The sequence below is a fragment of the Oncorhynchus gorbuscha genome, linkage group LG07, assembly GCF_021184085.1.
Source record: "Oncorhynchus gorbuscha isolate QuinsamMale2020 ecotype Even-year linkage group LG07, OgorEven_v1.0, whole genome shotgun sequence".
Classification (NCBI taxonomy): Eukaryota; Metazoa; Chordata; class Actinopteri; order Salmoniformes; family Salmonidae; genus Oncorhynchus; species Oncorhynchus gorbuscha.
In genome coordinates, this window is record NC_060179.1 from 54,604,946 (window position 1) to 54,629,945 (window position 25,000).

Genomic DNA, 25,000 nt, shown 5'->3' on the forward strand with positions numbered 1-25,000 from the left:
CAGCATGATGTTGACTAATTAGAAAACTAAATAACGTGAAAGGACGAGGCGTGCTTTTAGTCTTTTGGAAAAAGCAAAGATGGGAAATCACTTATAGCCAAATGCCAGGCACATTTCTGTTACCAGAGAGAGAAAGACGGTAGAAACATTCGAATTACTCAAATTAAGGCCGTAAGAAGCTATTTGGCCGACTATTGCCTTCCGTTGTTAAACCTCTCTGAGGCAAATACCCCACAAAAAGGCTTTTACTACTATGGCTGACTGTGTAAAACAACACATTTCACTGCACCTATCCGGTATATGTGACAATAAAACATACAAAGAGAAGAAGACTTTTAGCCCTGGGCAAAAGCCGTGCACTATATCGGAAACAGGGTGCAATTTCCCAAGTGACAGTTTAAATGGCAGGCTTACTCTTGGAGGGTGCTCTGAGATTGGAACCGACCACTTCCATGGAGTCAGCCTCCACTTTGAGGATGTAGCTGGCATTGGTCTCGTAGTCCAGCTGCTTGGCCGTAGAGAACACCCCGGTGCTGTTGTTGAGCCTAAATACGCCTGGGAGATACATTCAGATCAACAGAGTAGCGCTAGAGTCCGCATCATATCAGTCCCGGGGAGAGAGGGGGGAGACATGCATATGTACAGAGTAGAGCAGAGCTAGCACCATATCGTACTGTATCCGTCCCCTAGGTAGAATGACAAGGACCTTCACCTCCCCAAATCCCTACTGTGTGTAGTGTCAAGTGTTGAGGCACGACACCAGAGAGATCACACTACCTTGGAGAATCACTGAGTCACTGATTGTTTTTTTGTGTAAGGCATAATTGATGACTTACACTGAAACGCATAGCTAGTACTCACTTTTCAGACCTAAAAATGAATTCCCCAGCACGCCATAAACTTTGAAAGCCACAACAACGAAGGACACTGTCGTTATCTTCCCGAGCTTTTTCATTGAATCTAATGAGAGTTAAAAGTGAAACCAATTCCATTTGTTTCCAAATGAATAAATGGTTCAGATGCAGTTAAGTGCAAGGTTCAATATGGGAATGCAATTTCATATTTTCCCACTCTGAAAAGCATGAGCCCCGGTTTTAATCACGGTGAGGAATAGTGGGAGGACGTTAGGGTCTAATCATCCCTCAGGTACTTTTACATGGCAGAAACTGTCAGCAACAGGGGACACTGACTAGTGCACACAAACACACGCACACACACTTTTGGTAGACTTAGGGGCAAAAAAAAAAGAGTGCAGTCTCAGGACAGATGGTACTCTTTTAGGTCCTTTAGACCATGACTATGACGGTGTATAACTTACATTGAACATATTTTACATTACCCCTCGCTCAAGGCAAATGGTGAAATCATTCTGAGGTGCGGAGAATTCATAACTAAATGATGTGAAAGTAAGTGACTGACTAGAGCCACAGGTCCTAGGCCGTCATTGTAAATAAGAATGTTCTTAACTGACTTGCCTAGTTAAATAAAAATAGAGGTGTGTAGAGCCACAGAGCTGTAAAGAGCCACATAGAGCTATACACAATCATATAGAGCTGTATAGAGCCACATCGAGCTGTAAAGAGCCATATAGAGCTGTATAGAGCCATTTAGAGCTGTATAGAGCCACATAGAGCTGTATAGTCACATAGAGCTATACATAATCATATAGAGCTGTATAGAGACATATAGAGCTGTATAGAGGCATATAGAGCTGTATAGAGCCATATAGAGCTGTATAGAGCCATACTGCTATATTGAGCTGTATAGAGCCACATAGAGCTGTATAGAGCCACATAGAGCTGTATAGAGCCACATAGAGCTGTATAGAGCCACATAGAGCTCCATGCATGGCTCTGTGAGTGACCTCATCACTACTTCATGTTGTTTATAGTGTGTCAGAATAAATGAGTGGTACTATCACTGCTGTATAAAAAATGATAACATGGCCTCTGGAACTAGGTCAAAGGTATAGTGTAGGTTACAGTATGCGACTCACCTCCCTCATTGCCCTCCACTATAGAGTAAATGATTGTTTGATTGATAGCAGCAGCCAGGATGACCCCGACCACCTTCCCCACCGTAGCCATCTCACTCACCGGGGGAAACCTGGAAGAAAACACACACACACACACACAGATACTGAATAGAGCTCCCTTCCAACGGAATACAGAAATTACCCCATTTTTCCAGGCCACATGTTAGCTATTGATCTCTGCCAGCGCTATAATCTGCATTCCAATACCGCACTGCTGTTCATACTAATACCAGTCACAACATCTTTAGGTCCTAAAGGGTATTTTTCAGATTTGGCATTAAATCAGCGACTGACTTTCTGACTAATTAGAGCTGTTAATTTACCCCAAAAGTGCCAGAGAGGAATAAGCAACTGCAGGACTACGGTCCGTGAGGCATGGAGTTGGGCACCCTTGCCCTAGGGCATGTGTTTTATTCCACTTCCTCAGACCTAAAACTCTACGTGACGTACTGTAGTTGGAAAAGACAAGCCGGGAAAAACACCCACTTATATACAGAGGACAAGTAGACAAACTACCCACTTACTTTTCCACAGAAGTGTCCTGCTAACCCAGGATATGACTGACTGTGGAGCAATCTTGTTTACAAATCATTTCTGCATGATATGGCGTAATGACAACATTAATGGAAACACTGGCAGAGACACTGTAATTGCTTTGCCAAATAGCTTGATTATACATACTCCTACTTGGCACTGTGAAATCTCCCAGGTCAATTTCATTTAATTAAATAAACTCAATTCATGTGGTCTCTGATCACAGCTGGTTCACCTCGAAAATATTGGTAATTAACTAGGTAAGTTATCACAATGTCATAAACGTTCCGTTGATTTGACTCATATCACAAACAAAATGTGCATGTTAAAAGCAACTGAATGGCAGATTAAATGGGCATAAGGCAAATTAAGGCAAACATCAAAAAGCTGCGGTTGGACGCAGACACTCTACAGAGGGTCTTGAATGTCTCAATGAAAGACAGGGAAGGTTGTCCCAGTCTGTAATCCCAACATATTTCAAACTGACCACCATTGTCCCTGTTCCCAAGAAATGTACGGTAACCTGCCTTAGTGACTATCACCCTGTAGCAATCAGATCTGTAATTATGAAGTGCTTTGATAGGCTGGTCATGACATTCATCAACATCATCATCCCAGACATCCTAGACCCACTCCAATTCGCATGCCGTACCAACAGATACACAGAGGACGCAATCTCAACTGCACTTCATACGCCGTCTCCCACCTGCACAAGGGGGAGGGCAGGGGAAATGTGAGAATGCTGAACATAGACTACAGCTCAGCATTCAACACCATAGTCCCCAACAAGCTCATCAGCAAGCTGGAGACCCTGGGACTGAAAAGCTCCCTCTGCAACTGGATCCTGGACTTCCTGAGGGGCCGGCCCCAGGTGGTGCGGGTAGGCAACAACACCTGTGCTACACTGACCCTCAACTGAGGGGGTGTGTACTTAGTTCCCTCCTGTATTCCCTGTTCACCCATGACCGCATGGCCACGTACAACTCCAACACCATCATCAGGTTTGCTGACGACATGACGGCGTTAGGCCTGATCACCGACGGCGATGAGACAGCCTGCAGGAGGAGGTCAGAGACTTGGCAGTGTGTTGCCAGGACAACAACCTCTGCCTTAATGTCAGTAAGACCAAGGACCTGATCGTGGACTACAGAAGGGAGAGCGGGGCTGTAGTGGAGTGGGTCTAGTTCCTTGGCGCCCACATCACTAAGGACTTAACATGGTCCACACACACTAGCACAGTCATAAAGAGGGCACGACAGCACTTCTTCCCTCATAGAAAGCTGAAAAGATTAGGTATTGGCTCTCAGACCCTCAAAAGGTTGTACAGCTGCACCATTGTGAGCCTCTTAACTGGCTGCGTCACCGCTTAGTATGGCAAATGCACCACCCTCGACCGCAAAGCGCTACAGAGGGTGGTGCGGACAGCCCAATACATCACTGGGGCCGAGCTCCCTGCCGTCAAGGACCTTTATATCAGGCGGTGTCAGAAGAAGGCCCGGAAAATTGACATGATTCCAGCCACCCAAGTCATAGACTGTTCACTCTGCTACCGCCTGGCAAACAGTACCGGAGCATCGGCTCTCGGACCAACAGGTTCCAAAACAGCTTCTATCCCCAAGCCATAAGAGTGTTAACTAGCCATAAGGCTGTTAAATACTTAAATGGTTACCCTGATGATCTGCACTGACCCCATCTTGCACTGACTCTATGCACACTCCCAAGACTATATATAAACACTAGTACACTGACACTCTCACACAAACTCAACACACATTCACTACATACAAACACCTGTACGTACACACACACACACACACACACACACACACACACACACACACACACACACACACACACACACACACACACACACACACACACACACACACACACACACACACACACACACACACACACACACACACACACACACACACACAAAAACACTTTTACACTCATCATATGCTGCTGTTATTCTGTTCTTATTTTACATTCATTACTTTCTATCCTGATGCCTAGTCACTTTACACTGCCTTCCTGTACATACAGTGCATCATGTACATACAGTGCATCATGTACATACAGACTCCTTCACTTTTTACACATTTTGGTACGTTACAGCCCTTTTCTAAAATTGATTAAATTGTTGAATTTTTCTCAATCTACACACAATACCCCATAATGACAAAGCACAAACAGGTTTTTGGCAGTGATTACAGCCTCAAGTCTTCTTGGGTATGACGCTACAAGCTTGGCACACCTGTATTTGGAGAGTTTCTCCCATTCTTCTCTGCGGATCCTCTCTGTCAGGTTGGATGGGGAGCGTCGCTGCACAACTATGTTCAGGTCTCTCCAGAGATGTTCGATCGGGTTCAAGTCCGGGCTCTGGCTGGGCCACTCAAGGACATTCAGAGACTTGTCCCAAAGCCACTCCTACAGTGTCTTGGCTTTGTGCTTAGGGTCGTTGTCCTGTTAAAAGATGAACCTTCACCCCATTCTTAGGTCCTGAGTGCTCTGGAGCAGGATTTCATTATGGATCTCTCTGTACTTTGCTCCGTTAATCTTTCTCTCCATCCTGACTAGTCAGCTGAAAAACATCGCCACAGCATGGTGCTGCCACCACCATGCTTCACCTTAGGGATGGTGCCAGGTTTCCACCAGACTTGATGCTTGGCATTCAGGCCAAAGAGGTCAATCTTGGTTTTATCAGACCAGATAATCTTGTTTCTCATGGTCTGAGTCCTTCAGGTGCCTTTTGTCAAACTCCAAGTTGTCTGTCATGTGCCTTATACTGAGGAGTGGCTTCCGTTCGGCCACTCTACCATAAAGGCCTGATTGGTGGAGTGCTACAGAGATGGTTGTCCTTCTGGAAGATATTTCCATCTCCACAGAGGAACTCTGGAGCTCTGTCAGAGTGACCATCGGGGTTCTTGCTCACCTCCCTGACCAATGCCCTTCTCCGCAGATTGCTCAGTTTGGCGGAGCAGTCAGCTCTAGGAAGAGTCTTGGTGATTCCAAACTTCTTCCATTTAAGTTTGATGGAGGCCACTGTGTTCTTGGGTACCTTCAATGCTGAAGAAATGTTTGGTCCCCCTCCCCAGACATGCACTGTCAACTGTGGGACCTTATATTGCCAGGTATGTGCCTTTCCAAATCATGTCCAATGAATTTAATTTACCACAGGTGGAAACAGGATGCACCCGAGCTCAATTTCGAGTTTCATAAGCAAAGCATCTGAATACTTTTTTTAGATTCTACAAACCGGTTTTAGATTTTTCATGATGGGTTATTGTGTGTAGATTGAAGAGGATCTCTTGTTCATCCATTTGAGAATAAGGCTGTAACGTCACACACTGTGGGAAAGGGGAAGAGGTCTGAATACTTACCGAATGCACTGTGTCTACCTCAAATACCTTGTACCCCTGTTGTGGCATTTCATTGACAAAGAAGAATATGACAAGAGATAGGAATATTCATGTGAATCTTCTTGGATCATTGTGTACTGTTTTCACAAGCTATATTATAAATTGCAATACCATATGGAATTTAGAAATTGCCATGCAATCTTAACCCTTGGAGACCCAAACCTAACAATATAAAATATGTTTTTAGTAACACAATGGCAAACCACATCACCCAAGGACAGTTTATCACTGTATTTCTGTGGTTCTTTATTGGTAAAATGTAACGGCCTGAGATCCCCCCCCCCTTCTGTGAATCTGAATCATTTCGTCAAGGCTTGGAATGTCATAAATTGCCAGTGACAATTACGCCTCTTGCAATTAATGGTATTCATTAAAAAAAAACTAACTTCTGTTTCTCTGGTCTCTTTGCTAACCACAAGCCGCATGATAAGAGTAACAATGTGTCAGAAGAACACAAACACCTCCTGCATGGTAATATGGCTGGGCTCAGGAATATTACTCTACCTGCATGCTAACCAATACCTTTCTATAGTCAGAAGCTGAGATTGTATTTCTGATGGGTTGTTGTTCTTAACTTTGGTAGCTGGGCTGACCGTTGGTTCACAGTGATACTGCCTCATCTCTACTCCCCACCCATCCCCATCCTCACACCTTCCTGTGTCTGCCTCCCTCAAGGTCTCCACAACAACACGGGGGCTTCCTGCCGGGAATCAGTCGCCACATATTTCATGACACGGTGGGCATGTCGCAAACTCCCACCCACCCTTCCCTTACACAAACACCTATGACACACACACACTGACATGCACATCAATACACTGAGACACACACACCAACACACACCAACACACGCACACACACACACGCACGCACGCAGCATGCGTGGAGGGAGAGTGCGCCACCTCACACATCCCCAGACAAATCATCCCCACAGCACCAGCCTCTCTTGGAAGGAAGGAGGATATTACTGAGAGTTGAGCTGTAATGCCTTTCTCCTCCAGTTATGATGCAATTGGATGGCAGTGTGCGAGACGAGTCGCACTTAGACGACACACACACACTCACGTTTTTTGTTATGCAAGACCATGCTGAGGCAACAGGCTCTCAGTAGCTCATTCGCCCCCAGTAATCCCCCCTGACATTTCCCAATCAGCCGCTCCTAGCTGCCAAGTGAGTGGCGAGTGCTGCTCTGTTTGCACAGATAACACAAGAGGATGCTCATCTCTTCCCCTGGCTCTGACACAGCTCTAATGGCCACTCCACATAAGCAGACGGTTAAGTGTGAGAGACTAATGAGGTCCACAGAGCAATGCCCATATCACAGCTAACCCTGTTCCCCCATCTCTGTATCGCCATGCTGTACCTACAATCTGGAGCATGGACTGCAGGCTATGGCACCTCGTAATAACTGGAAGGAAAGTTAAGCCTCCAAGCTTATGTAGCTTTCTGGAGGAATTTTAATGGAATGTTTGTGTTTTGAGTTGTTTTCCTCAGAGTGCTGTTAGTCGGTCTAGGAAATATGTAATAATGAATAAAAAATATCTGCTTCACATTCACACCCCTTGACTTTTTCCAAATGTGTTGTGTTACAGCCTGCATTTAAAATGGATTCAATGTAGATGTGTTTGTCACTGGCCTACACACAATACCCCATAATGTCAAACACAGACTCAACCACAATGACCGGGGATGTTTTCCAATGGCTCACAAAGAAGGGCACCTATTGGTAGGTGGGTCAAAATAAAAATAAAGACATTGACATTCAATATCAGTTTGAGCAAATTTAAGTGATTAATTACACTTTGGATGGTGTATCAATACACCCAGTCACTACAAAGATACAGGCGCCTTTCCTAACTCAGTTACCGAAGAGGAAGGAAATCGCTCAGGGATTTCATCATGAGCCTTTGAAACAGTTCGTTTTTTCCTATCACAGCCATTAAACTCTAAGGTTGATCAACAACATTGTAGTTATTCTACAATATTAACCTAATTGACAGTGTGAAAAGGAAGACTGTGCAGAATGTTTGCAACAAGGCACTAAAGTAATACTGCAAGAAATGTGGCAAAGAAATGCACTTTTTGTCCTGAATACAAAGTGTTATGTTTGGATATCCAATACAACACATTACTGAGTACCACTCTCCATATTTTCAAGCACAGTGGTGGCTGTATAATGTATCCTGTATCATGTGTTGTGTATGCTGAGGCTGAATTTATTGTAGCTGGGGATTTTAACAAAGCAAATGAGAAAAACGCTTCCGAAATTCTATAAACATATTGATTGTTGTACTCGCGCTGCTAAAAATCTCGACCATTGTTATACTACCTTCCAGAATGCATATAAGGACCTCCCTCGCCATCCATTCGGCAAATCGGACCACGATTCCATCTTGCTCCTCCCCCTCCTATAGGCTGAGCCTCAAACAGGAAGCACCCGTGGTGAGGACATTTCAACGCTGGTCTGACCAATCGGAATCCACACTTCAAGATTGTTTTGATCACGCGGACTGGGATATGTTCAGAGTAGCTTCAGGAAATAATATCGACACATATACTGATACGGTGAATGAGTTTATCAGGAAGTGCGTATGACTAAAACCTACCCCAACCAGAAACCGTGGATAGATGGGAGCATATGTGCAAAACTGAAAGCGCAAACCACTGCATTTAACCAGTGCAAAAAGACTGGGAATATGGAAAAATACAAACAGTGTAGTTATCCCCTCAGCATAGCAATCAAACAGGCTAAACGTCAGTATAGAGACAGTTGAATCCCAGTTAAACAAGACGTATCTGGCAGGGTCTACAGACAATCACGGACTATAAAAGAAAAACCAGCAACGTCGCGGAAACAGACGTCTTGCTTCCAGACAGGCTAAACACCTTCTTAGCTCGCTTTGAGGATAATACTATCAGGAACCAAGGTTAACTCCCAGACGCAGACTGTGTGAAGTAACAATGTTTATTGTAACAACAGGGGCAAGAAAACGACAGGTCAATGCAGGCAGGGGTCGATAATCCAGAGTAGGAGCAAAGGTACAGGATGGCAGGCAGGGGTCGATAATCCAGAGTAGGAGCAAAGGTACAGGATGGCAGGCAAGCTCAGGGACAGGCAGAGTTCAGTAATCCAGAGGTGGAGCAAAGGTACAGGATGGCAGGCAGGGTCAGGGAGAATGGTCAGGCGGGCGGGTACAGGGTCTGGACGGGCAAGGGTCAAAAACCAGGGGGACAAGAAAAAGAAAGGCTGGGAAAAGGCAGGAGGTGACAGGATAAACACGGGTAAGCTTGACAAACAAGACCAACTGGCACAGACAGACAGAAAACCCAGGTATAAATACCCAGAGGATTAGTGAGAAAGATGGGCGACACCTAAAGGGAGTGGAGACAAGCACAGGTGAAACAGATCAGGGTGTGACAGTACCCCCCCACCCCATGGGGGGTACTTGGGCCTAGAAACAGAAGACCTAGAAACAGAAGACAAGGGGCAGTCAGAAATAGTTTTGACTCTAGACACAGTAAAGGTAGGAAAAATATGGAGGACAGAGGACACACAGCAGAGGGGCTAATGATCTTGGAGCGGGGGGGAATGGTCTTGGCTTCTGGGGGTGTAGCAGCGGTACTATAGCGGCGTGCCAGCGCCTCAGGCTTGATCTCCTTGGATACCGGTCGGTGCTCTAGAAGCAAAGTAGCCCGGGCCTTACTGAAGCCCTCCCGGAGGTTCTGGTGCTCTGGGGAGCTGGCGGAGTGGTCCAGGGCAATTTCCAAGCCCCCAGGAAGATGTCCCGGGGCAGGCAGAGCTGAGTTCTGGCAATGAGTGTTGCGAGATGGGCTCCAACCCACAATGGCACCAGTAGCCCAGTCAATGGAGGGATTGTGTAGATGGAGACAAAGAGAACTCCTATACCACGGGAACCTGCGGAGACTCAACCAGCAGGTATTGGATCATCTCGCTGTGGTTCCCCTACACTCGTAGCTTGACGGGGGTGGTCTGGTGGGTGACCCTTCCTATAGAGCACCCCGTCCAGCGCTCTAACACCCATGGGAATGGAGAGGGGTTGAGCGGGGATTCACAGCTCGGACGCCAGGGACAACGTCTATGAGACTCACATCGGCCCCAGAATCGATGAGTACCTGGAGAGATTTGGACTGGTCGCCCCACAGCAATGTGACATGGAGAGGGGGGTAAGTAAGTGGAGAAGAACAATTATCTTTAAGACCCACCAGTGTACTCACTCCAACAAATGAGCTAGGTCTCTTGAAGGGACAGTTAGACACAAAATGACTGGCAGTACAGCAATACAGACAACTCAGGGTCTCAAGTCTGCGTACGCATTTGCCTGGAGACAGCCTAGCCTTGCCGAGATGCATCGGCTCGGGAAGCGTTGAATCGGCAGTCTCCGGAGGCTCTTGGAAGGACTCGGGTAAGCTCGGATCCTCTCGGGAACGTAGATGCCAGGGACTTCCGGAGTTCATCAGCTGCAAGGTGGGATCCCTGAGTGAGCAATTGGGACTGCAATCGGACCTCTTCTCCCTCCTGCGTTCCAGTGGCCAACCATCGATCTGGATGGTTAAAGTGATGAGTGAGTTGAGATCCGTCAGTAGTTCTCGGGTTGCCAGCTCATCTTTTACCGGGAATGTGTCGAACAACTCTTCCGGGTTCCAGCTACCCTCCGCTGCTATCGTGCGGAATTCCACTGCATAGTCTGCCACACTGAAGGTGTCCTGCCAAAGCTGGAATAACTTCTGGGCAGCCTCTCTCCCGGACACCGAAGCCTCAAACTTTTCTCACCTCTGTCATGAATACCTCCAGACTGAGGCAGACGGCGGATTGTTGCTCCCACACCACCGTAGTCCAGGCGAGTGCCCTCCCGGACATCAGCGTAATAATGTACGCTAGGAGAACGAAGAATACTGCAGCTCAAAAATGAGGGAGCACTGGGAGAGAAAGGCCCGGGCAGGTTCTGGAATCTCCATTGTAGCGCTCTGGGGGAGGTAAGTGGGGTTCCCGGGAGACCAGGGATGATGGCGGTGCTACCAGCCGGGTTCCAGAGGGGCTGGGAGGTTACCGTCGTTGTAAACTGCCTAGTAGGCAACCCACAGAAATGCTCCCGCAATGCGTCCAAGGCTAGGTCGTGACGTTCAGCCACGGCCTGGAACCCTTCCATCAGACCGCGAAGCAACTCCTCATGACTACTTGGGAGGAGATGGCGTTGCGGAGTTGGTCTAAGGCTGCTGGGTCAGTCATGGCCAGTTCGTACTATCAGGAACCAAGGTAAGACCCATATGCAGACTGTGTGACGTAACAATGTTTATTGTAACAACAGGGGCAGGCAAACGACAGGTCAAGGCAGGCAGGGGTCAATAATCCAGAGTAGGCCTCATGGGTGGCGCACTGGTCTAGGGCATTGCATTGCAGTGCTAGCTGTGCCACCAGAGACTCTGGGTTCGAGCCCAGGCTCCGTCACAGCCGGCCGCGACCGGGAGGTCCATGGGGCGACACACAATTGGCCTAGCGTCGTCCGGGTTAGGGAGGGTTTGGCCGGTAGGGATATCCCCTTCTGTAGCTCAGTTGGTAGAGCATGGCGCTTGTAATGCCAGGGTAGTGGGTTCGATCCCCGGGACCACCCATACGTAGAATGTATGCACACATGACTGACTGTAAGTCGCTTTGGATAAAAGCGTCTGCTAAATGGCATATATTATTATTATTTTATATTATTGTCTCATCGCGCATTAGCAGCTACTAAACAATTTGGGGAGAAAAGGGGGTAAAATTCCAAAAAATAAAAATAAATAAATAATAATCATCCAGAATAGGTACAGGACGGCAGGCAGGTTCAGGGACAAGCAGAGTTTAGTAATCCAGAGGTGGAGCAAGGGTATAGGACGGCGGGCAGGTTCAGGGTTGGGCGGGCGAGTACAGGGTCAGGACAGCGAAGGGTCAAAAACCAGGAGGCCAAGAAAAAGAGAGGCTGGGAAAAGACAGGCGCTGACAGGACAAACGTAAGCTTGACAAACAAGACGGAAGCTTGGCCCAAACAGACAGAAAACACATGTATAACTAGCCAGAGGATAAGTGGGGAAGATGGGCAACACCTGGAGGGGGTGGAGACAAGCACAAGGACAGGTGAAACAGATCAGGGTGAGACAAATACAGTGCTCCCTGTTCAACCATGACTGTGTTGCCAACCCAATCATCAAGTTTGCAGACGACACAACAGTAGTGAGCTTGATTCCCAACAACGATGAGACAGCCTACAGGGAGGAGTGGAGGGCTCTGGGAGTCTGGTGCCAGGAAAATAACCTCTCACTCAATGTCAACAAAACTAAGGAGATGATAGTGGACTTCAGGAAACAGCACAGAGGGCACCCACCTATCTACATCGATGGGATCGCAGTGGAAAAGGTGGAAAGCTTCAAGTTCGTCAGCGTACACATCACTGACAAACTGAAATGGTCCACCCACACAGCCAGTGTGGTGAAGAAGGTGCAACAGCGCCTCTTCAACCACAGGAGGCTAAAGAAACTTGGCTTAACACCTAAAACTCTCAAACTTTTACAGATGCACAATTGAGAGCATCCTGTATGGGTGTCTCACCGCCTGGTACGGCAACTGCACCGCCCACAACCGCAAAGCTCTCCACAGTGTGGTGCAGTCTTCCCTATGCATTACCGGGGGCAAACTTCCCGCCTTTCTGGACACCTACAGCACCTGATGCCATAGGAAGGCCAAAAAGATAATTAAGAACATCAACCACCCGAGCCACTGCCAGTTCACACCGCTGTCATTCAGAAGGCGAGGTCAGTACAGGTGCATCAAAGCTGGGACGAGAGACTGAAACACAGCTTCTATCTCAAGGTCATCAGACTGCTAAACAGCCATCACTAGCACATCAAAGGCGGCTGCCTATAGACACACGTAGATTGGGAATCACTGACCACTATTAGAAATGGATCACGAGCCACTTTAATAATGTTTCCGTATCTACAGTAACATTACTCCTCTCATATGTATAAACTGCACTCCACACTATTATACGTTATCTTAGTCACTTTTAAATTGTGTTTTTAACCTTTATTTAACTAGACAAGTCAGTTAAGAACAAATTCTTATTTACAATGACAGCCTACCAAAAGGCAAAAGGCCTCCTGCAGGGACAGGGGCCTAGGATTTAATTTTATATATATATAAATACAAAACACATCACAACAAGAGAGACAACACTACATAAAGAGAGAGCTAAGACAACAACATAGCAAGGCAGCAACACATGAAAAGATTGCATGGTAGCAACACAACATAACAATATGGTAGCAGCACAAAACATGGTACAAGATTTATTGTCAACAGCACAGGTCAAGAAGGTAGAGACAACAATACATCACACAAAGCAGCCACAATTGACAGCAATAGTGTCCATGATTGAGTCTATCCATGAAGAGATTGAGATAAAACTGTCCAGTTTGAGTGTTTGTTGCAGCTCGTTCCAGTCGCTAGCTGCAGTGAACTGAAAAGAGGAGCGACACAGGGATGTGTGTGCTTTGGGGACCTTTAACAGAATGTGACTGGCAGAACGGGTTTTGTATGTGGAGGATGAGGGCCTCAGTAGATATCTCAGATTGGGGTTGAAGTGAGGCCTAAGAGGGTTTTATAAATAAGCATCAACCAGTGGGTCTTGCAACGGGTATACAGAGATGACCAGTTTACAGAGGAGTGTAGAGTGCAGTGATGTGTCCTATAAGGAGCATTGGAGGCAAATCTGATTGCCGAATGGTTAAGGACATCTAGCCGCTCGAGAGCAAACTTCCCTGCCGATCTATAAACTATGTCTCCGTAATCTAGCATGGGTAGGATGGTCATCTGAATCAGGGTTGGATTTCTTAGAAACGTACCCAGAAAGACTCACAACTGTAAATAGATGACATAGTTGATTCTACGATGTATTGACTCAGGGGTGTGAATATCTATGTAAATGATATATTTCTACATTTCATTTTCAACACATTTCCAAAAACATAAAACAAACAAAGCTTTCACTTTGTCATTATAGGGTATTGTTTAGAGATGCGTGAGATTTCCTGTTATATTATCATCGTCCATTTTGAATTCAGGCTGTAACAAAATGTGGAATATGTCAAAGGGTATGAATACTTTCTGAATACACTGTAAAAAAATGCATGTGGCAGAGTGGCTACCTTTGGTTCATACATGATGCTACAGGGCCTGACTAACAAAAGTGCAACAAATCGAGGCAAAGTTTTTTTTTTTTTTTTAAAGATACTAACAACGTAACTGTTGTCATCTCTTAATCTGATCTTCGTAGCCTACTGTATCTCCTCCTCTGATCTTCTGGAGTGCAGTGGGAAGATAACATGGGGGGGTGGAAGCACATCTGCCACACTGATTTGACAATTGTTCAAAACCCACCGCAAATATTGAACGGATGACAAAACTCACATTTAATCCAGGTCTTGAATAAAACATGTGGCTTGTTTTTTAGGATAATCATATTAATCCACTTGAATACAAAATGAATCGGAGCAGTCTTTAATCATCACAAAGCCAGGGTCAAGTGTGCTAAGACCATGTTGTACATCTACAAATGCAGTAAATACCTTCAGTGTGCTATTATTAGGAAGAAAACTCATTTACTATGATACGAGTTATGCGTTTGTGTAAGGTCATGAACTCTGTTTCCGTTTTGTGTTCAAATCAAATGTATTTATATAGCCCTTCGTACATCAGATGATATCTCAAAGTGCTGTACAGAAGCCCAGCCTAAAAGCCCAAACAGCAAGCAATGCAGGTGTAGAAGCACGTGTTGAAGTGAGAGACAAATGCTCATAGGTTACCCATGCCGAGCCCTCTAGCAGACCATGTGAGAGTGTGAGTAGCGCAGTAAAGCATGCTGTCTGATGTGGACTATACACAGCATCAATACACCCCCGAAAACAGCTGACCACACCACTACACACCATGGCTTCATTCACTGCACACAACAGGACTCTCACTGACTCCCATTACTCAGAGCGGTATCAACACTCAACGAAGCCGAGTTAAACTAAAAACATTCATGTTTACTATTTGGCTATTTTCGATAAAGAGCCTTTTTATTTTTGCGACTGTTTTGCTATCTTGAGTGTTAGGCACTCATGCCATGGCTGTCCTTTTGCAAACAATATGTAAAAGGTCAACTCTTAGTCCTGCAAACTTTGGTGAAATATCAAATCCATAAATACCAGTTAGCATGAGCACTTCAGTAGTGTTGTGAAATTGGGGAAAATATCTTTAGCCTTTCAAAACAAACCCATTCCTTCCCATTCAGATGGAACACATAAATATAAAGCAAGCATTATGGAAAATTAGTGTTTGTGTTGCAAATGGAAATACTGTCGTGACAATGATCCATAAATAACAGTTAGCATTAGCAATTTAGTAGCTATGATAACTATTTGAGCAGTTCTCCGTTCAAGACTTAGACTAGGGATATAGCTCAGTTGGTAGAGCATGGCGCTTGTAACGCCAGGGTAGTGGGTTCGATCCCCGGGACCACCCATACGTAGAATGTATGCACACATGACTGTAAGTCGCTTTGGATAAAAGCGTCTGCTAAATGGCATATATTATTATTATATATTATATATAATAATATTATTGGATAATATTATTAAGAGTCTTTAATGGGAAAAGGGGAAGAAAAGAGACGAGCATCAAGGAAACTCTTCAGTATCATATAAAGTTCTTAAATGTACTTTTAAGCCGTAAAACATTTGAAAAAACATTTCTGGTTTCTAAACATCCCCCTCTGATGCTAGCTAGCTGTCTAGCCTAATACCAAGATTGGTAGCTAGCACATGAAACCCTGAGGCTGTTTCATCTAAAACACATTTGCATGATTCACCCATAGTGCAGCTTCACATTTTCCAATCATGCTCAGGAGAGTTTTTTAAAATAAGATAAGCCGATACATGTGATAAATAATTTAACACCACAATGAATATTTAAACGATAGGCCCTTGTTGTACGGCTGCCAACAAAAGAGGGAGCAGATAAGGGCTCATGCTTGATTGAGACATTGTGGGATAAAAATGAAAAGGGCTCCATCGAGATGACTCATCAACGACAACCATTTGATTTCCTTATTCTCTGCGGGCCATTTGCCAAAGCTGTTAATCCATCTATCCAAATAAAGACACAGGAAACACACACACACACACACACACACACACACACACACACACACACACACACACACACACACACACACACACACACACACACACACACACACACACACACACACACACACACACACACACACACACACACACACACACACACACACACACACACACACACACACACACACACACACACACACACACACACACACACACACACACACACATTAATGAGCCCGGTAATGATCCAATAATATCACCGATATGCAACGCACACAGGTGCCCCGAGAGAGTCCTGACGACATCTCAATGAACGCGTATCAAATCACACTGTTCATCGGGATGTCTTGTTGTTGCTAGGTTTACATGTTCGTTTCAGTGTCATTGCCTCTATGATATTTGGCTGCTAACACTATCTATAAATAAAACAACACATGATTTCAGTGCGATCAACACACAAAGTTGCCTGTAGCACTTCAGGCTCTCTCGCTGTGATGCGGCAGCGAAGGTAACCTTGGATGTACTGTAAGTTGCTAGTCATATTTTTAGAAGAATTGTTTCGGCACTTTTTACGACAGCACATTTATATCTTTGGCAATACTTGAGAGCTTCTGTGAGTCATGTGTTTGTTAGAGGCGCATTTTTTTTTTTATATATCTGGGTAGACTTCATAAAACTCATAAAAGTCATAAAAGTCCAAAGAAAAATGTTTTGAGTACGGAGGACAGACGGGTGTAGAATGATTAAATACGTCTGACAATTTTGCAAACCACACACATGTACTGTACCAGATGGCAGTCACATTAAATACGGAGCAACTACCTCCAACTACCCCCAAACCACAAACATGTACTGTACCAGATGGCAGTCACATTAAATACAGAGCAACTACCTCCAACTACCCCCAAACCACACACATGTACTGTACCAGATGGCAGTCACATTAAATACAGAGCAACTACCTCCAACTACCCCCAAACCACACACATGTACTGTACCAGATGGCAGTCACATTAAATACAGAGCAACTACCTCCAACTACCCCCAAACCACACACATGTACTGTACCAGATGGCAGTCACATTAAATACGGAGCAACTACCTCCAACTACCCCCAAACCACACACATGTACTGTACCAGATGGCAGTCACATTAAATACAGAGCAACTACCTCCAACTACCCCCAAACCACACACATGTACTGTACCAGATGGCAGTCACATTAAATACGGAGCAACTACCTCCAACTACCCCCAAACCACACACATGTACTGTACCAGATGGTAGTCACATTAAATACGGAGCAACTACCTCCAACTACCCCCAAACCACACACATGTACTGTACCAGATGGCAGTCACATTAAATACGGAGCAACTACCTCCAACTACCCCCAAACCACACACATGTACTGTACCAGATGGCAGTCACATTAAATACGGAGCAACTACCTCCAACTACCCCCAAACCACACACATGCACTGTACCAGATGGCAGTCACATTAAATATGGAGCAACTACCTCCAACTACCCCCAAACCACACACATGTACTGTACCAGATGGCAGTCACATTAAATATGGAGCAACTACCTCCAACTACCCCCAAACCACACACATGTACTGTACCAGATGGTAGTCACATTAAATATGGAGCAACTACCTCCAACTACCCCCAAACCACACACATGTACTGTACCAGATGGTAGTCACATTAAATATGGAGCAACTACCTCCAACTACCCCCAAGCCACAAGACTGCTAAATAGTCGGTTAAATAGTTAACAAATAGCTACAGGGACTTTCTGCATTGACCCTTTTTGCACTCTTTTGCACACTTGACTCATCACCGCCACTGCTGCTACTGTTTATTATCGATCCCAGGGATGGGCAACTTTGATGGGGGTGGGGGACACAAAAAAACAGAACTCATGAGGGGCCGCAGTGGCTGGTGGGGCTGCGTACCCACATCCCCCCAACCCCACCTTGCGAGTTAAACATTTTAGCAGCTCCCCTCGTGACAGCGAAGAGGAAAAATGTACATTTTGAAGTAAATGTTCTGCAAATTCTACACATTTTGCCATGGGTGGAGAGAACATTTTGCAATTAACTAATTTCATGCAATTTTACTCAATTGGCCATGTTGTGGAGACAAATGTTTGCCGTTTTAACTGATGATCAACGGGACCAATCCAGGTCGATCATGCTTACTACAAGTTTAGATAGCTGGCAGCGAGAATAACTTACCAATCTAAAAAAAAATATTTTGCTGACCTGGGCTAATTGAGTGACTACTGATGTACAACCACATTTCGAAATTGTATTTTGTGTATTCTATTATTCTTTCTCTCAATAGTAAGTTGAGACCCAGACTGAGTAAAAAAATAATATATATATATATATATATATTCTTTTTGTTGTTGTTGTAGACCCCATCCCTGATCTTACCTGCTGCCTAATCACGTTATCCTTACCTATATGTACATATCTACCTCAATTACCTTGAACCCCTGCACATGGACTCGGTACTGGTACCCCGTGTATATAGCCAGGATATCGTTGCTCATTGTGTATTTATTCCTTGTGTTATTATTTTGAAATGATTACACCTGCTGTTTACGACGCATGTGGCAAACAACATTTGATTTGACTAGTGGCTCTACTACCTACATACTCTTTGAAGTGTCATCTCATCTTACATTTTAGTCATTTAGCAAAAGCAAGTGCTTTGCTCAAGTGCACATCGAAAGATTTTTCACCTAGTCAGTCCGGAGAGTCTAACCGGCGACTTGTCGGTTACTGGCCCAATGCTCTCAACCGCTAGGCTACCTGTCGCCCTTATCTCGCTTTCAATGCACTGATGCAACTCACCTTAAAAACATCTTAATTCTGTACTCTCTACTTTTAATTACATTCATTAACAAGGCAGTTGTCCATAGCGCCATGTCTATTTGACAGTGCACGGTGGTTAACTGAGCTGCTATCATTAGGACATGTTAATAAGCTATGTTATGCTAATGCTGTGTTTGTTTTTCTGCCCCCATGCTGGTAGTGGTGCGTGGTGACTGCCAACGGCTGCATGTTTATACTGCAGGTGCTGTCCTCCGAAGGAGGGAGGGAGGGAGTCCCACTACCCTAATCATGAGAGAGGGGGAGGGAGAGAGTGAGAAATAGAAATTGTGTGAGAGAGAGGGAGGCGCGAGTGGAGAAATTAGGGCATGCCAGAGGGAGGGTGTGGGGGGGGGTAGAGGGAGGGGGGGTGGGGGTGGAGAGAGGGAGGGATGGTGGAGAGAGGGAGTGTGCGGAAGGAGGAGAAGAGGCTGGACTAAACAGCAGGACTCTGCCAGGCAGTTAATTGGACCTGACCGTTAGGAAGGCATACACCCATGACAGATGACATTTAAAGCACGCACCGCTCCACTACACACTGGAGTGTGACTCTGCACAACCCCCGTCTGTAGTATGAACACTCCAAATAATAGGACAGGCTGGCGACTGGTGGCCGCGAAACTACCCTGCTCTAAGCACACACATTTAAGGGTGTTAACACTCTTAACCCGGTTAAACGCAGCATTGCAAAACAGAGTGTCAACCAACTCCAAATAGATCCTTCAGAGGGAGTTGTGCGCGTCTAACGTGCATGTGGGGTGGGCACATTTCATCTGACCGTGTTTATTATTCTCCCCCCCACAGAGAGACTAATCACACAGCTGTGATGAGCTCCGGGGGGGGGGGTTAGGCTGGTCCAACCCATCCTTCCAGCCCTGCCTAGGACACAAGCACACACAGTCAGGCAGGCAACACTCTGTCTCTCCTCCTGCTCCAACCCAATGAGGGCCATGGAGGAAATAGAGCGTCCTCACCCTCTTACTGCGACTCACGGCGTGATTACCGTTCCGTACCTAGCAGCTAGTTACACTCCTTGCCTTGTCTGGCGCTCCGTCTCAATAACTTGTATGTTAGGGAGCACGGCGATTGCTTTCAACACGGCCACAGCTTAACAGGCAGACGGTGGCACAATTTTCGCAATCGTTAAGTCCTCCTATTAGGATCTTTCAATCATCTACCTCTGCAGGTAATCTAATTATCATGATTCACAGGTACTGGCATGCAACTCCACAGCTGTTCTTGTTCTCAATCCTGTTGGTTCACTGTTCTTATTCACGAGGCGTATACACAAAGGTATCCCTGGTGTAAAAGTAAGCAATAGCCTTGTGTGTGTGTGTGTGTGTGTGTGTGTGTGTGTGTGTGTGTGTGTGTGTGTGTGTGTGTGTGTGTGTGTGTACTGCGTAATGACGAATAAACAATCAAATGCAGGGTTTTTCCGCTTTCAATTGGTTGCAGGGCACAAGGGCGCTTACTTCAAAGCCATAGTGTAATAGCCCATGTTTCCAAGCTCCCCTCATACAATCTTGTCTTGGATGATCCGTTTTCCCTCATGTTTATTCATGTCGTAGTCTTACTCAGGTGAAGGAGATGGGGGGGGGGGGGAGCTAATTCACACATCTACAGAGGTAAGCAGAAAATGAGACAGTGATTGCAGTGATCGTCAAAATGACAAACTCAGAAGTGGCAAGGTGGTGACGGTGGTGGGTGATTTAGTGAAACCCACTGCGGCTTCATTAAGTGTTTCTATGAGATAACCGCTGTGGAAAACGCACCGGCGGCAGATTTGGGTGGCAAACTTCACAGTCAGTTCCACTCGGGGAGGGGGAATCTACTGGTGCCACTTGCCAGACAGCGCTTCTGCCAGCCAACCTGACATCACCTCACACACACTAAATCAAATCTCCGAAACAACACCAAGCTCTTCGTCAGCCCTATGCAAATTTCGTGATCATTGATGTTCAGAATCAACCAACTTCACACACTAATTAAAATCTCCACAGATTCCAAATGTTCTTGGCCTATTAAGTTCAAAGACTGGGCTACAGATATCAGACAAAGGCTTCCATCATCCAATTAGGTGATCCAATAAACTTTCAACCCAGCTCAAGGATTTCAGACTCTTACATTGTAACACCATTAAACATTAGGCCACATCATATGCCAAGTTCTAAACTGAACAATTGATAAAATGCTGAATATACAGTACATCATATAAAAGCACATACAATAAAGAAAATTGGCTGCAACTCAAAAGTTTGGTTGAAATGGATATTATAACAGTTTGTGAATAGACAGGGAATTATTGATGTACATTGATTGGCATATCACAAGGACTGCTGGCACTGAGTTAAAGGGCTTATTGGTTCCTGAGAGGCCCACAGACTGAAGAGGGAGGGAGGGAGGGAGAGAAGGAGGGGGTCGACGGAGGAAGGGAGTGGCGTTATCCTGTGGACTGTAACTTGACTAGGGGAGTAGAGGGAGGGATGGATGAGAGATGGGGGGAAGCAGTATCCTCTGGACTGCTCAGCTAGGGGAGCAGATGGAGGGAGGGAGGGATTTGAGGGAGAGATAGAGAATAGAGAAGCAGATTGTGGAGGCCCTGGCTGTGGAGGGGGACGTAACACCTGGCTAATGTCTCCACAGGCTCTAATTAACAACTGATCCAGGCAATGCTGCCTGCTAGGTGGCCTGTTACCAACAGCCATTGTTATTCCCCCACCTGCCAAAGAGCCACTATCACCAGCGACCTTCCACCACTGTGTAGGACATGTCATTATTTCAAAGCCCCCATTCAAGGCTTTTCATTGCCCATGTTCCTGGCTCTGTAGTCTTAATGAATCAGTAGATAAGGCTGGCTTGTTATAGAGCTGGCTTACACACCTACCCTCCCCCCACTAGATTACAACACAGCTCAACTCCTCTGCCAACAGAGAACTGGACCAAGTTAAGAGGCCTACATGGTGTGCGAGTGTGCATACAAAATATATATAAACGTAGAAGACACATTTCAGTTGAATGCAATCAGTTGTATAACTGGTATCCCCCTTTCCCTTTTTAAAGCATGTTGAGAACGCACTTCATATTCGGTATTGAAAATTATTCGCTGTGGTGGGGTGAAAAATCATTGTTGCACAAGAGGCATTTCGCAATGCCCTCGCTAACTTTTTCAAAATTTCATTATGGAAATCAATAATAGCAATTTAGTAAGCCAGAGCTCCAGCATGCTGATCCATCTAGAGTCAATGCCAGGGGAACTGAATTAATTAGGCCCTTATGTCACATATGTACAATACTTAATTCAATAAAAGAGCCATAATTTATGCAGAGCAAGTGCACTCTACCCTTTGAGAAAACAAACACTGTGCAGTGGTGAGGTACATTTGCTGTACTTACTACACACTCTAGCTATGAGCTATGATACCATATTCATATAAACACTAGCAATAAAAGCTTCACTGACAGGTTCCATATCGCCTCTAACCCTTTCTGAAAATATATCTGCAGTTTAGTGTTCTCTTAAATACCTTGACATCTCCACAAAGGTGAATTAAAATGTTGAGTGTTTAAACAGAATTCCCGTTGTAAATTAAAAAGCTGGAGATCTATCCCCTCTCCGACAGGGGAAGAGGAAATCCTGTGCCTGGACTATTATGACCTCATAAAAGCGCAGAGCACTGTCATAAGCAACATTGTGTGACGTGTCAACCTGTTGCCCGCGGCTCCACCTTGATCAAGCCCTGATATTTGACCACTGGGAATAATTGATGTTTTGTGATTTAGAAAGACAACACGAAAACACCTCAGGCAACAAGCTCTCATACAAATCCATATTGAAGGAGAATGTCCAAGCTCTACAATTGCGGATCAGTGACCGTACAAACCATATACAGTATCATTTCATGTTCTAGCCTGGTCCCAGATCATTTTGTGCCGTCTTGCTAACTGGTCTGGTTTACCATACAAATTTCACACAAACAGATCTGGGACCAGGCTAACAGTGCACATGCTCAGGAAGAAGTGTACCTGTATTCCTCCTGGGTGAAGACTGGTATGACGGAGGGCTGCAGGACAGTGATAACCACCAGGGTCTTGTTGACTTTCACTGGCTCCCCGTCGTCATAGGCAACAACGATTAGCTGCAGGGAGGAAATAAAACAAGAATCGAACAAGAAAAAAGTGGAACACCGGGTGTCACTCAATTTCTCCACTCAATGACGTTCTTAGAAAAAAGGTCACACTACAGTACTGTTTATAACAAAAGGTGTGTCCTCACACTAAACACTAGATTGGGCTCTTCATTGAGGTTGACACGTGTGATGACGCTGCCTGTGACTTCGTTCACGTCAAAGATGCTGCCGCTGTAAGGGTCCTCATCGAGGTCCAGTCTGTAACGCACACGGCTGGCAGGCGTACCCTGTGAAATACACACACACCTTATGTTCATTTATCTACTATGGCAGGGCAATCTCAACAAAATGCATCAGGACATTTCTAAATAAGCCCCCCCGCCCCACACACACACGTGCACGCACGCACACAGCATTAAGGGTCAGGGATCAACATTCACTGGCTCTGTGGCTCACGCATTTGAAACATCTCGTTTCCTTGCCACCGAGGCATACTCTACAACGTCTAGGTTTGTTTTTCACTACTCTCCAAAGGCTCCGGGTGGAACAGAATGGTGTTTCGCTCATTCGAAGACCTCTTTGTGAACTCATGTGTTGCCTTAGCAGGCAGGGAGGCAGACAGAGAGGCAGGAGGTGGCGACTCGGCTGGGTGTCTGGATCATTTGGGGTGGTGAAGTGAGGAGGAAGGAGAGACGCTACGGGGGCCGCGACGTCTCAAACAAATCCATCGTCCAGCAGCATAAATGCCATCGCAAATGGAGCCTGAATCACAGGGGCTTAGCATGAAATCTGCCCAATATAGGATTTACTGATTTATTATGAAAGCATTGAGAGAAAGTACATCAATATCGACGAGGAGCGAGTGTCTGAAAACACTGCTTAACCTTCCTGGGTCTGCGTCCGAAATGGGACCCTGTTCCCTACATAGTGCACTACTTTTGAGCAGGGCCTGTATCCGCAAAGTGTCTCAGAGTAGGAGTTCTGATCAGGTCCCAACCTGTCCATATACTGTAATCTTATTCCTTATGATCTACAAGGCAAAACTGATCCCTGATCAGCACTCCTACTCTGACAGATTTTTTTGGCTTTGGTCAAAAGTAGTGCACAATATAGGGAATAGGGTGCCAATTGGGAAGCACCCTGGCTGGAGTCATAGACAGGGAAATCTAGTCGGATATGTGTTCCACCGTGACTCAAACATAATCCTAAATCCTACTGTATCGTATCGCATTTCTGCAAACTTATCTCGTTCAACTCTAATATTTTCTCTGCACTAATACTTTAAAGTCACCTTTTTAACACCGTCGAGATTGCACGCTGCCACGACTGTCACACATTTTAACAGAGTTCTGAATCTTAAACATGCAGGTTAAATCTCTCTCTCTCTCGCTCAGATATCGGGCCAAATTTGGCTGTAGCTTAGAATGAAGAAACATGTCTAAAGATGGCTCATGAATAAACAGAAGTTCATAAAGCTTCATGCCCAACGCGAAGAGACAGCTGACAGATGTTAGGAGAATAGGGGAGCAAAGAAGCGAGGTTAGAGAGAGAGCAACAACATCATTGGGCGCCATAACAACAAGCAGGTCAGAGCTGAGATGATAATGCTCGCTGACGAATTAAGGATCTGTCCTTTTGCTTGGCAAATGTCAAATGCACTTTCATGTGCTATGAATTTGGTAGATCACATGGCTTCACTTACAACACACTTTTTCAGTAGCAGTTTCACGATGCAAAAGATGTAGTTAAACAAAACAGCTGAACCAGCATTTGTGTAAACGCTTGTTCACTTTCTGTAATTACAGT

At 45.4% G+C, this 25,000-nt stretch overlaps 1 protein-coding gene across 5 annotated transcripts in view; it reads right to left on the reverse strand.

The window, feature by feature from the left end:
* Positions 1-25,000, reverse strand: part of pcdh15b (protocadherin-related 15b) — a 230,847-nt gene that overhangs the window by 48,366 nt on the left and 157,481 nt on the right. For all 5 annotated transcript variants that reach the window (XM_046356770.1, XM_046356773.1, XM_046356772.1 and 2 more), the window contains 4 exons: positions 23,341-23,481; positions 23,091-23,203; positions 1,997-2,106; positions 415-555 (listed from right to left, as the gene is read on the reverse strand). In XM_046356770.1, the coding sequence (XP_046212726.1) occupies positions 415-555; positions 1,997-2,106; positions 23,091-23,203; positions 23,341-23,481 (505 nt within the window). The remainder of the gene's footprint in view (positions 1-414; positions 556-1,996; positions 2,107-23,090; positions 23,204-23,340; positions 23,482-25,000) is intronic.